The following is a 13720-nucleotide window of genomic DNA, read 5'->3' on the forward strand; positions in this document are numbered from 1 at the left end:
GGGTCACAGTGGCTCTGCAGGTCACAGGGTTGCTTGAGGGCCCAAGGGCCTGCTCACCTCACCAGAACCAAGGCGCTCCTGGGGTTTGGTGCTGTGCAAAGACTGGGTCCACCCTGGACTGCACAGCAAGCCAAGCTTCCTGTAGGCAGGGAGGGGCCAGCCCCGTGCTAATGGTTGGTGTGCTCTAGCCCCTCCCTCTATACGTCTAAACTCCACTTTACCCAGCATCCTCACTGCACCTCAGTACATTCTGCTGTCCCAGCACACATCACCCGCTATGCCGCACACACGACACTGCACACCAGCAAGTTCCATGCGCCACACTGTTTAGCACACCCACTATGCTACAGTACACCTCTGCATCCCATGTTATCCAGCGTACCACCGTTGTATCCCCACAGCACCCTGCTGTACACACTGCATGGAAGCACAGGGTCTTTCTAGGGCTCTAGGAGCTCCAGGCAGGAGAGGATACTGTACATGACTGACTGAAGAGCCAGCTGTGCACCTTTCTCTCTGAAGGGGCCTGAGGCTAGGGAGACAGGCTGCACAGGGGTGGGAGCAGGGAAGTCATCGGATGGCTTGAAGGACCACCTGTATCCTAAACGCATGTATGAAGTTCTAGAATCGCTCTCCTCTCCACCCACCTCCTCTACAATAAAGGACTCAAGGAAGAGTCTCCCCACTTGCTCAGCTCCCGTCCCGCTCCAATAGGACCCTCAGCAGGTGACCAGGACCTTTGCTAAGGTAACAAGGTGGCAGTCTCTCTTCATCTCCCATACAGCACAGACCACAGCCTTTCTGATCCACTGTGGTTCCCCTCCCCTATCTTTGACTCCATTCCCGTGCCACCCCTAAATGTTGGGGCCTCAGGGATGGTGACAGGAGGTTTCTGCAACCTGCCAGATGAGAGCACTAAATTCCACCTGCCGTGGGTATGCCCCAGTAGCCGGGCTGGCTACTCACTGCCCGTTGCGATTCTGTGTCAGTATAGACAGGAGGGAGTGTCTATAAGGTGTCACATGTTAAGAGCTTCATCGCTAAGAGGCAAGAAGAAGATAGGAACTAAATACAGCTGTGTGTGTGTGTGTGTGTGTGTGTGTGTGTGTGTGTTGAGGGGTTAGGATTAGGTAAGATCTCTAGGGAAGAACCCACAGTCAGTCCTGGTGGCTTTCTAGGCAAAGGGTAACTTAAGAGACAGGTGTGCTCCAGCTCCTGCCATGTGGGATGCCTGAGACCACCTCTGATCTCTGTCTGCAAAATGATTATTACCAGATGTGGCCCTTGGCATTGGGCTAACCTGAGCTGCATAAGCTCCCTCTCTGTTACTCAGCAGTCTATGGACTAACACACTCCCCTTGGGTAGAATTATCCATTGCAGAGCCTCCCATGCCTCCTCTCCTACCCCATTAGACACAGATGTCCCAGGATTCACTGGGGAAGCACTTGTGTGCTCTTCTTGTAGCTAGAGCCCCTATCACAGGCTTGGAGTCCTCCTAGGGTCCCCATTGTCCCTGGAAGAACGGACAGAACCCTGACCTTCCCTCTGTCCCTGCACCCTGCTGCCCCATCTCACTAGACATTCTCATGGGACATTCCAGTTGGACATCCCCCGCTGCTTCCCAACTGTGCCTGCACACTGCCCCACAGGTCTCCTGAGTACCCAGTCCTCCACCCCATGCCCATAACCACTTCCAACTCCACTCTCCAGGCTCCTGTCCTTGTCATCTTCCCAGGAGCATCTTGAGACCAGAAAACTCAGTCACCTATGAAAGAAGCCACCATGGCCACTGTGTTGCTCAGGGAACATTCAGGAACCTGTCACACCCAGCCCTTGCTGGCATCCCCCACCCCAGCTCCAGAAAGCTGACCTGACTAATGACACCCATGAGCAGAACAGTTACCTCCCAGAAGGGCTGCCCATTAGGCTGCCAACACCCATTGGCATGGTCCCCGGTGTTTTGTGGGCAGTGCCCACTTATGGCTGAAGGTGTTCTCCTGGAGGAGCCATAAGGCCTGCTTGGCTCCTTTGAAATCAGAGCTCTACAGTGCCAGAGAAATCAATGAGTCCTCCTTTACTTTTAAATTTTTGATAAACTGTGGCCACTCACTTCCTCTAGCAGCACACAAAGCAGGGATTAAGACGATCCATTTCACTCCAATCTGTGTTTAAGACAGCATGTGTGATCTGCCCTAAGGAGAGATGAAGACCCGGGGCACAGTCCTACAGGAGCATAAGGGGTTTGTGAATGACCTTCTCCTCTTACAGAGCCTGTTCACAGGCACTCTTGGGCCTGTAGGAAGCTCCTGGGAGTCATAGAAACTGCGCTGGCCCAGCAGGCAGAACCTAAGGACTGAGAGCCAGTGCCCACTGGGAAGTCGGACAGATGCAGGCTCTGCCTCTCTCCTGCTTTTAGCTTAGTTTCCTACTGGGGATGGGAACAATAATGGGAGCTTCCTCCGATAGTATCACTGAGTACCTAGAAGATGTAAGTGCTTTAGCAAAGGTGAGGTTAAGACGTGTCCTGCAGTGTCCCTTGGGAACGAGCCCAGAGAGAGGATACAGTGAGAGATAATGGGTATGGGGGCCAGGACTAGCACCTCATGGTGCTGGCGTGGGGGTCAAAGTTAATGCAACCAGAAAGCCACCTCAGCCTACATTGTTAGATGCATCACACTGCAAAATCAGAGCCTGTTTGCATACGTACCAGCCATGCCCACAGATTCTGGATCGTGTATTGGCTCAACCACGAGTCCGAGCTGAAGCAACCTTACTGAGAAGCTAGAGAGTACAGCCTTGGTACTGACTTCTTGGGTGAGTGAGTAAAAAGGGCCCAGAACAGGCTGCCAGGGGCAACTCAAACCTGTTCCTCCTTGCATCTGCAGAGGGCCGGCCAAGTGGGAAGAGATCCAATGCCCCCACAACCCCAAAGCCTTCATAATCTCCTGGAGAGTTCAGTAGAACTCCATTTGTGGCACCCTTCTGTGGCTCTGAATTCTTCTTGGAGGACAGGTGGACTCACAGCCCTCATAGTATCCCACATAGACGAACTCCCCAGGAAGGCCCCCTCCAACACTCCAGGCCTCAGCCTCACAGAGCCTGGGGGCAGGCAGTAGAGTTGAGCTGGCGTGGTATGGGTCTTCAGGCTCCACCTGGGAAACTGAGAAGGGATCCGATGTGGCCTGGGAAAATGGGCACTGGCTTCTCAAACTAACTCCCCTGCAAAGGGAGTTTTCTTGGAACCCCAGGGCTCTCTGAGGAGCTTAGGACATCTACCATGATTGGTGCTGGCTTTGGGGCAACATGGACACAGCCTCAGCCCTAGGGCAGCCACAGACAGGTTCTTGCTTCCCCACCATTGCCAGGTCCAAGGCTCCTGGGGAGGAGGAGTGGGATTAGGAGGCGTGGCCTTGTTGGAGGAGGCTTCAAAAGCTCACCCTCTCCAGCTAGCTCTATGTGTTTCATGCTTATGGATCAGATGGAAGCTCTCAGCTACTGCTCCAGCACCATGCCTGCCTGCTTGCCCGCTGCCATGCTCCCCCACCATGACGGTCACGGATTCTACCCTCTGAAACTGTAATCCCCAATCAACTCTTTCTTTGATAAGTTGCCTTGGTTGTGGTGTCTTATCACAGCAATAGACAAGTAACTAAGATAGTCATCCACCTCTGGGGAGCCCATTTCCTCTCTACAGACTCTTCCCAAGGGGATCATTAATCATATGTCTCCAGTTCCCAGAAGCACCTGGTCCTGGGAAGTGCTGGCCAGCACTGTTATGGTTGGTTCTACCTGGTTGTTGGCCCTTAGTACTGGGCAAGAGTAGCCTTCTCAATGGGGCTTGATTCTCAGGGGTATGAGGACACATCTGTCCCCGAGACAGTCCCTCCCCTGTGAAGCACTTACTGAGAGAGGGAAGAGTCCAGGCTGAAATCCTCCACATGAAGCCTGGAGACAGAGTGGGCACATCAACACAGACGGTAGGTGGGGCTCCAGGGCCCTATCAGGACTTCAGGCAGTATCCCAGAGCAACGGGGTATGCCAGAAGCTCCAGGCATGACAGGTAGTGTCAGGGCAGGCAGCCTAGCATGCAAGGCAGGTAGAAGCCAGGCCTACCCTCGGAACTGGAGAAAGCAACAGAGTCCTTAGATGCTGGCACATGCAGGCTCTGTACTCTGGCCAGAGCAAGTGACAATCTTTTAGCCAAGAGATGAAGATAGGCCTCTCTCTCATTCATGTTAAGCCTGTCTCTGGCCTCTTTGTGACCCCGTGTCCAGCAGTGGCCCCTCCAGCGGCATTGTCACCGAGGACACTGAAGACAACTGAGTAGTCCTGCTACAGGGTCACAGCTGGGCACAGGAAACCTTGGATGGCCTATCTCTTGGTTTCTTGTAGCTGAGCAGGTCAGGACCGGGAGCTGGTGTTTCTTGGGTGATTGAGGTCACTCCTCTACCTGGTCAGCTCTGGACAACCTGGCCTTGAGTTTCCCTAGACTCCCTGCCACGGAGAAGGGGTCAGCATCTCTGGAGTGCCAGCTTGTGTTGGGAGCTTACTGCATGCTGTCCTGGGCCAGCCCCTCCAACCAAGGACTTCACTGGGGCCTCTCTCAGTTTTCAAAGCAACTGTTTTCCAGATGAGAAAACAAAGATTCAGTGAAGATCACTGCGAACCTCAGGCAGCATCCTGTATAACCTGTGTTGGGACATCTGTGAGGCCAGGATCCTTTTCCACATTCCAATATGTGGTCCCTCCTGGTCCCTGGGTGGAGAAGGTATAGGATGGGCATACGCTTGACAGAGTCAAGGTCCCCACTGGTATGGCAATGGATGGACAGCTCGGTACAGCTGAGGCGAGTCCAGGTTTAATTGGGTGTGAAGTTTGGGGATTTCTGGGAGCTTCCAGATGCCCTGCCTGTTTGTGTAGCTGAGATTCTCTTCCTGGCCCCATCTCTGCCCCAAGATCTAAGATAAGGGTCTGAAGAACCTGGCAGAGCTGTGGTTTGCTATGATGGGGATAGGATCATGTGGCACCTAGCACAGAGGACCAAGCCTGATGCTTATAATCCAGATCTGCTCCCTAGGTCAGACCAACTCCCATCTGCATGGGCACCATCTGGGCTCCTGAGCCGTGCTGCATGTACAGGGTGCCTGAGGCTGGGACAAGGCGACTCCACTGTACTCTGGAGAGGCTACATCCCCATTGTCGTGTTACCTGGTTCAGATCTGTCCCTTAAAGGACAATGGCCTGTGTATAGGCAGCAGGGCATCATAGATTGATGCACACTCTGCCAAGGGCTGGTGCCTGGGAATATGAGGTCAGTCATCTGAGCTACCTATCAGGGGTGCTTCGAAGGATAGGAAGTGGTGGGGATAAAGGAAGGTTCACCTGAAACATCCAAACGGTGGTTTCTATGCCTGCAACTAGTAACCTAGGTACCACTAAGCCTCCCTCATCAGCATGACAGCCCTATGGAGCATGGACACAGAATAAATGACTACAATTGGGATTCCTTTCTGTACCCATAGCCTGTTGCTCTCTTCAGAGTCTGGGGCTCTCACAGGAGCCTTTGGGTAGACATAGGTATACCCGACTTGAACCCTAAAGGGGCAAGCTCAGCTAGGCACCTTTCTGGGGGTCCTCTGGGCTGATGGGAGGTCAGGGTATTTGGGCGTCCACTTCTCACTGCACCCCATGAACCCTGAATCTCAGGGGATGCTTTTGGGTATTCAGATAATTAATTTCATGTCAGGGAGGTTCCTACAAGCAAATAAGGAGCCCACTTATTCTTCACTGGATTGTATCCTCCAGATTTACAGGCTATAGCCATGACTCCTGTAAGATCAGGGTGTAAGGTAACTATATTAGGGAAAAACTGCAGACATTAAGTTGAAATGGGGTCTTATGGTGGACCCCACACAGACTAGCTAGTATACCAGTAGGAAGAGTTCAAGACTCAAGTCACAGAGAGGGACAGAGAGGGAGAATTGTGTGACTACATGGGGAAGATGGCCAGAGTGTGGGAGGGGCCTTGGAGCAGGCTGCCCACATTCAGCTCCCGAAACCACGAGAAAATCAAGTTATATGGTTTCCACCCCCTAGTCTGTGACAGCCTCCACAAGCTCAACACACTTAAAAAGGGAAACCTGTGTCTGTTAGAGGGACCAGGAAGGAGTGCACCCCATACTGGAGCCCTATACCCACGTATATGCCAAGAGGATAAATCACTGTCCAGATAAACATACTGGGAAGGAGGAGAGAGTGGAATAAACCGGTAACCACAGAAGCAATAGAGTACCATCTGTGGTGAGCAGTGGGGTGCAGTACGTAAAGTTGGGGTGTATCCAACTGCCAGAGTGGAGAGTGAGGCACTTGAGAGCCTAGAAAGGGTTAGGGGTGCTGTATGAAGGCTATTCAGTCGAGTCACTTGGTGGGGCAGAGGAGGGTCCATGATCCAGAAGGGTTGTGGGGCCTATGAGCTTCTGGACATGGAGGACAAGGATATCCCAGCAAGGAAGATCCAAGGGATTGCCTCCTGGGCCCAAGAATACTAGGGTGAAGGAAGCTGGGGATGGGGAGAGATTCGGCTCCCTGAAGCTGAGCCGACAGGCTGGGACTTCTCAGGAGAATATCAAGGTGATGTTTGAGCCTGAGAAACTGCTGTGCGAAGGCCTCGGGCTTGGTGGGGGAGCCACTGACCTATGATGGCTAGGAATAGAGCCTGGGAATGGAGCGGACCCGGAGTCTGGCTGCTGAGAGACTTGAAGTCAGAGTGTGAAGTCATGTCCCTGCTGAGGTAGTGAATGGTCAGGAAGCAGGTGGTGTCAGGGGGCGCCAAGACGGCATCTCAGAGTGCAGGTTTGAGGTAGACGTGGGCTGGCTGGGAAGAAGGCTGAAGACCAGGGCCTGGAAGGTCTTGGGGGATGGGTCACAAAGCCATGAGGTAGGGGTCTTGGTCCTCAGCACCCTTGGCTTTAGGGAAGCTGTGGTGGGTATACAGGTATGGGGCAGACTCAGCTCAGAAGTAAAGCAGAGAGTTGGTCCTAGACTGACCCAGTCAGAAGCAGGCTGGGGTACCACTGGGAAGGGGGATTCCTGGCACCCTTGCCCCAGCCTCTACTCCTAAGCCATGCTCTGATGGGAGGTCCCTTCTCCTGGTGTCTGCCCTTAGGGAACTGCGAGCTTCTCTCTGGTATAGGCTCAAAGGGGTGACCCCAGTGTAGACCCTGGGGGGATGCAGCAAAGCAAGTGGATATTCTCTGGAGCCTCAGGGCTGGAAAACCGGCCTTGGCCAAGCCAAGCCTCTGCACCATCCATCAGGCCCTACCCCAACTCCATTCTAGCACCTTCGGCTCTCCCCACCTCTACACCTTCACATTAAGACCCCAGGGATGCCAAAGGATAGACGATGCTTAGCCCTGAACCTTCCCGCGGCAGCATCTGCAGGAATCTCAAACCCCTTCCTCTTCCTGGAATGTGGAGACCCCACAAACCCAGGTTGCCAAAACTGTGTTCCCTGGGCTCACCTCCTACGTCCTTTTGTAGCCTTCTACCCACAACACAGCCACCACAGCCATCCAGGACATCTGCTCTCTTGGTCCTGCTACCTGCTATAAAATACACCAGTGACATGTCTCTCGGAGCCTTCAGAGATTCCCAGCATATGCCACTAGGGACACTTTCTAGGATGTCTCTGCCTTCTGTCCCTTCCAGTCGACCTCCAGTCCCAGCCCCGTGGACATAGCTCAGGGGTGGCCTCTGACCTGCCCGTGCAGAGGTTCTGCCTCACCCCCTAGCCTCCCAGCTACTTCTCCTTGGGCATGCACCCTCCTTCCACCTCTCACTGCCTCAGCCGGTCCCTGAGGAAGCAGATGGGGTGAGGGGGCGTCCACATAGCGGACACGTGGGAATGCCTCAATGGCAGACTCAAGTCAAGTGAACCCAGAGTTGTAGAAGGCGTCCCAGCCCCTGACCTATTGAGAGGTTCACTAATGACCCAGCCCTTCCTGGGTTCCAAAGCTTTGGAATAGAGCCCCCTTTCCACAGCCCACATTTCCTAACCATTCTAAACCTCAGTGGGAGGCAGAGAAAGAAGGGTCAGGTTGGGCGAGGAAGAGGAACGGGCACCAGGCCTGCTATGAGAAAGTGCAGAGCTTCAGGGACTATGTGGGCATGCATGGGGGCCATGAAGATACTTTTCTCCTCTCTCTGCCCCGCTGCCTTCCCAGTGGTAGAGAGGCAACCAGGCTCTAACTTCCTGGACAACAGCCCAGACATAGGACAGGGGCAAGTGCAAGTCACGGCCCACGATCTTGCCTGGAAACTTCAGTAACCCCGGTTCCTAATGTGTCAGTCAGTCAGTCTTCCCCATCCTCCTCAGCTGGGATCTGCTTTGGCTCCCAACTGCTCGTCACAGCAGGTGTTCAGATGCCAGCTAAAGGCTCAGGCGCCACCTGGGCCCAGCTGGGTAGACAGTTCCCTTCTCTCTGCTCTGCAGAAGGAGGCTGACAAGGACCCTGAGAGTCAGGGAGAAAGGCCATGCTTGTCAAAGGGGCCAGCAGCTCAGCTTGTGGTCTAGAGTCAAGGGCCTACATGCAGAAGTGCAAATGGGAAAAGAGGTGGCCACAGAAGTGTCACAATCTGGACTAAGACGCAGCCTGGGCAGAATTTCCATACCCACAGCTTACTTCTCCTGGGGCCTGATAGGCTGGGAAGGAAGCTTCCGGGATCACTGGCCCACAGTGTCCACTAAGAGGAGGGAGAGGCCAAGAGGGGGTCCCCAAGGATAGCAGCACTGGCTATCCTCTTGCCCTGAGTTTCCCATCAGCTGTGGGAGGCCCCTCAAGAGCTGCTTCTGGCAAATGGGTGGCATCACCCTTCCCATGTGAGAAGCAGGAAACTGGTACAAATGGGGGAGGCAAGGGAAGAAGGGGGGTGCTCTGATGACCTTAGTCCAGCCATCTGCTGGGTCCAGCCACTGCCAACCCATCAGGCTTGACCCAGCACCGGCACCCCACCCTACCCAGCATTTCCACCATGCCTCTGTCCAGAAAGCCCTGCCAGCTCTTGCTCATCCTTAAAAGTCAGTGTCCAGGAAGTTGCCTGGCCTGGTCCCATCCAGTCCTGCCCCAACTGCTACCACAACAGGCTTCAAGCCCACAATACAACGTGCCCACACTAGGCCAGGTCTGATTCATTTCATTCCCCCGCAGCATGCAGCAGGGTTCTTGGCACAGGCAGGTGATGGCTAGGGATTCGCTGCTGCAGAGACCTCAGTGTCCTCATCCATGAAATGGGGTGTCACATCCTGCCTGGAGCTTGCAGGAGGATGAAAAGGGTGGGCTGCCTTATGCAAAAGCTTTCTGCATTCTGGCTGCCCAGCCATGCTGGTGCTCAGCATGCCCATGCCTCTACTGTCCCCCAGCCAGTTTTCCAAGTAGTCTGCCTGGGTCTCAGAAGCTCACCTCTGAAGTACCTACCTCTCCATAGTGTCCCCTGCTGAACTCACCCAAGTGGGACTTCCTAGAGCAGTGTGGGCCAGGGCCACCTGGACCAGAGCCCAGGTCATAGTTGCAGGGCCCTGGGTTCAGCCTCTAAGCAAGGGGCCAGGGTCTAAGTCTCCCCAGACCAGGCTGCAGCCAAGGGGTGGTGGGGGGCCAAGGCGCCCTCTTCCCTTCCCAGGCTACTACAAGCAAAGCCAGGTGTAGGGGAGCAGAGCCCGTGCTAGACAAAATGCAAACGATGCGAAGCCCCTCCCGCGGGGTCCTGGTCCCCCGCAAGCGTCCCTACCTCTGGCCCACGTCGCTGCCTACGGAGCCCCCGCCGCGGGCCGGCAGCAGAGGGCTGAGCCCGTGAGGTTCCTCGGGGGCTGCAGCGCCGGCTGGGGTATCCCCCGGACCCGCCTTGCCCTCGGACGGTGAGCGCGGCAGCTTGGCCCGCGCCATCCTGCGGGAGCGCTTGGCGCGGGTGGCTGTGGCGGGGGCGGCGCCGGGCGCTACCACCGCGCTCCTCACCCTCAACGCGCAGCACAGTGGAATGGTCCGGGGTGGGGAGGGCGTCGTCTTGACTCCCCGCGCTCCAAGGTCGGCCCCAGGTTCTTGTCCCAGCCTGGATGCCTCAGGGAGAACTCAGTTCCAGTATACAACTGTCCTATCCCACTCCTACCAGAAGTAATAGTCTTGGTGACAACGGTCACTGCGCCGAAGGGAGGGGATGCAGGAAGGGTAGTGTAGGAGACAGCTCATGTGGCCCTTGGCAGCTCACCTCCAGAGGAAGTTTGGTGGAGAGATGAGATAGCTATCTCTGCTGGGCATGTACCCACATCTCAGGGTACTCCTGTGTGTCCTGGGAACAGTGATCTATTGCTCAGGATGGCAGGAAGCCCAGAGCCCCACCCATCTCCTAACCCCTACCTCAGGGCCTGACCAAGTGAAGTGAGCCCATCCTCCAGTCAGATGGGAGATGGTAAGTGTGTGCCCATCCTCCCTCCTGCTCAGGGTCCTCACCCTCCAATCCTATCCCAAAGCTGCCAGGGTTCCCCCAAAGGGCAGTTACTGATGGCGGAATGCTAGTGCCCTAAATCCCCATCTTGTGTGTGACATCTCCAGAAACAGGGTATCTGTTGTCTATGCCAGGCACCTGGGGACCTGCACAGTGTCACCTCGCAACCTGAGCATAAGCTGGGGAGGTGGCTCAGAGCAATTAAAGTCCTTGCTACACAACCATGAGGACTTGTGTTCAATTTCCAGCATATACAATAAAAAAGTCAGACTTGCTGACAGCACACACTTAATATTGGAGAGCTGGGGAGGAAGAGGCAGGCAAATTCCTGAAGGCTGCTGACCAGCTAACCTCACCAAATCGGTGCGCCCCAGGCCCTACTAAGAGACCTTGTCTCAGAACACAAAAACAAGGGCTAGAGAGATGGTTCAGTGGTTAAGAGCACTGACTACTCTTCCAGATGGACCCAGGTTCAATTCCCAGCACCCACATGGCATCTCACAACTGTCTGAAGATCCAGTTGCAGGGGATCTGACACCTCCACACCAATGCACATAAAATAAAGTTAAATAAACCGTAAAAAATATTTTTTTAAAAAAAGAAGGAAAAAAACCCTCACAAAAACAAACAAACAAACAAACAAAGCCAAAGTAGAAAGTGACTAAGGAAGACACTGAGGTTGACTTCGATCCTCCACAGACACACGCATACGTACACACATATGTGCACTCATGCACAACACACATATGCCTATGCTCACAGGAACAGACATATGCATCTGTGCACCCCCTCTCCACGAAGCCAAACCAAACAAGAACCGTAACAACCCGAGCAGGACACAGTGGGGAAACTGAGGGGCTGAGGGATGACGTGGCTTCCCCCACTAACCTGAAGCAATAAAGAGCAGGGTAGGGATTTGCAGGGAACAGAGCTGGTTCAGAGATACCTCTGCAGTCACATGATAGGGTTCTTCTAGCCCAGCCCTGCCATTTCACAGCCGAGGCTGCAGGTGACTCAGCCAGGTAACAGGTGGGTCACGGCAGATGGATGTCTATGCTGGGAAGTCTGGCTGTCTGGCATCTGCCTGGGTACCGGAGTCTCTCTGGTGCACGCTAGTCCTGAACAGCTGCTACGACTCCAGGGTCTCCTGGTCCACCACAACCTTATATCGCAGATCTCACAAAGCATGGGTTCGGTATTCTCCTTCTTGAATCCCTTCGCCATTGGATGGACCATCCTTGTACCCTGACCACAACTCAGGAAACCAATTCCTTTGGGGAGCATGGCTGCACCGTCTGCCTCTGGTAGAGAAGCCATCAGGGGCAGTGGACTGGGCTGCTGAGGGAAACCAAGGCACAGTTTATGACTCTTCATCAGGATATCCATACTCAGAGCCACCACTGTGCTTGAGAAATGACCGTTAAGGGACCACCCCTATGAAGATGGGCTCACCTTAAGCCATGCTAAAGAGATAGGTGAAATAATTAGTTCTTCTAGATACTTCTTCTTCCCAGAATTCTGCCCCCACAGAGGCTTGGGACAGTAGCCTTGTGGGGCCATAAATCAGCTATTCTAGATTATCCAGAGAAATGTGATTTTCCCCTTTCTTTCTTTCTCTCTTCTAAGCGTGCCTCCTTTATCTCTTTGGGCTACTACCCGCCCCCATATTTTGGGCTCCCTTACTCTTTCATAAAGTCTCTGTCCTCACCACATGGTTGCTTGCCAGCCATGCGTCTGAACCCCATGCCAGCTTAAATGGCATGACTTTTTCCCTTCTCTCCTCCATTTTCTTCCCCTGCCAACAGCTGGGGATTTTTACGGCTTGCCTGCCCCGTAGTTTCTCCTGTAAACTCGAATCAAACTGTCTTTGTGTTAAAAAAGATTACACTTGCTGGCTCTTCCAATTATCTGCTCCAGCTCCAAGTCCTCATAAAACCAGCCTCTGTCGGAGCAAATATTCATGTGAGCATCCCCTGGCTACACACTGTCACAGCTCATGCTGGCCCTAGAAGAACAGCACATTGTACCCATCAAACGCCCCTGCAGATGGAAGCCCCTTTTCCCTTCCCAGGGACCCAAGAAGGGACCATGAGACTTCCCAAGGGCAGGTTGTGGGATGACTCACAGTGATGTGTGGGAATCAAACTAAGAGACACCAGGGCACAACATAACCCAGGACAGGCTGCAGAGCAGAGAAAGTGATGGAAGGACTTGGCACTTGGGGTCACCTAGGAGCAAGGGTAGAGGGTTGCATGAGTATCAGGGATGCAGGGCTCCGTGTTCAGAGAGAACACATCTGCATCACTGAGCAATGGTAGTAACCTACATGTGGGCTGTTCAGATGCCATATCTGCTGGGCACAGGCAGACAGAGGCCTAGCTGCTTGCTCCAGCGTATGTGACACCTCTGTAGTGGATGCCCTGTGCTTATTTTCTCAGAGTCCAGTGGGTCTTCATGTGTCCATCAAACTCCCCAGTTAGAGTCCAGTAACAGACAAGAGGGTGAGTCCACCGTTTCACCTGATGTGACTTAGAGCTGATGTATGTGAAGAATCTCTTGGTGATAGTGGGCAATCTGAGGCAGGAAGAGAGGACTGCTCCACCGTGGCTAAATCACATGGACCACAGCAGGTATATTTTAAACACAACCATCACCTCTGGTTCTAGAGTCCAGAGCCATTTCTTGTATGGGAAGAGTAGCAGATCAATATTCCTTGGCACCTGGGCACACAGGAGGTTGTGTCCAGTTGTTAGGGCACCTGGTATAGAGGGAGGCAAAGAATGGGAGATGGTACCACATGTCAGGCTTGGACAGTGGGGAGCCCCGAGGCTCTGTGGGATGAATGCCATAGAAACCAAGGAATAAATGATCGCCTTTTTAGGAACACCAGGCTACAGATGACATTTCAAGTGGCCTTACCGGGAGGAATGTGAAGCTCCAAGCCAACTGGAGTTACTCCCTGTGGGTGAAGTCTGCAGGGGCAGGTGATGTAACAACACATGTAACAACTTCCCAGACCCAGAGGAGATAAATCAATGCAGAACAGGACAGAATTTGGTTCCTGAGATTCGAGCCAGGACAGAGCACACCAGCATCACAGATATATATATATATATATATATATATATATATATATATATATATATATATATATAAAACAGTGTCAGAAGTAGGGTGCTAAGAATAAGAGATGACAATCCCAGGGAGATAAGGTATTGAAGAAAA

At 53.6% G+C, this 13720-nt stretch overlaps 1 protein-coding gene across 12 annotated transcripts in view; it reads right to left on the reverse strand.

The window, feature by feature from the left end:
• Kcnt1 (potassium sodium-activated channel subfamily T member 1) overlaps positions 1–13720 on the reverse strand; it is a 60575-nt gene that overhangs the window by 34233 nt on the left and 12622 nt on the right. For 6 of the 12 annotated variants that reach the window (XM_087899868.1, XM_087899867.1, XM_087899875.1 and 3 more), the window contains exons 1-2: positions 9785–9954; positions 3905–3946 (exon numbers count right to left, since the gene is read on the reverse strand). The exons of 3 other annotated variants lie outside the window; for them this stretch is intronic. In XM_087899868.1, the coding sequence (XP_087755994.1) occupies positions 3905–3946; positions 9785–9939 (197 nt within the window). In that variant the 5' untranslated portion in view covers positions 9940–9954. Of the gene's footprint in view, positions 1–3904; positions 3947–9784; positions 9955–13720 lie in introns of those variants that run through there. 3 more of the 12 variants (XM_087899871.1, XM_087899869.1, XM_087899876.1) reach the window with 2 other exon arrangements.

The sequence above is a fragment of the Myodes glareolus genome, chromosome 21 (genome assembly GCF_982192425.1).
Source record: "Myodes glareolus chromosome 21, mMyoGla1.1, whole genome shotgun sequence".
NCBI lineage: Eukaryota > Metazoa > Chordata > Mammalia > Rodentia > Cricetidae > Myodes > Myodes glareolus.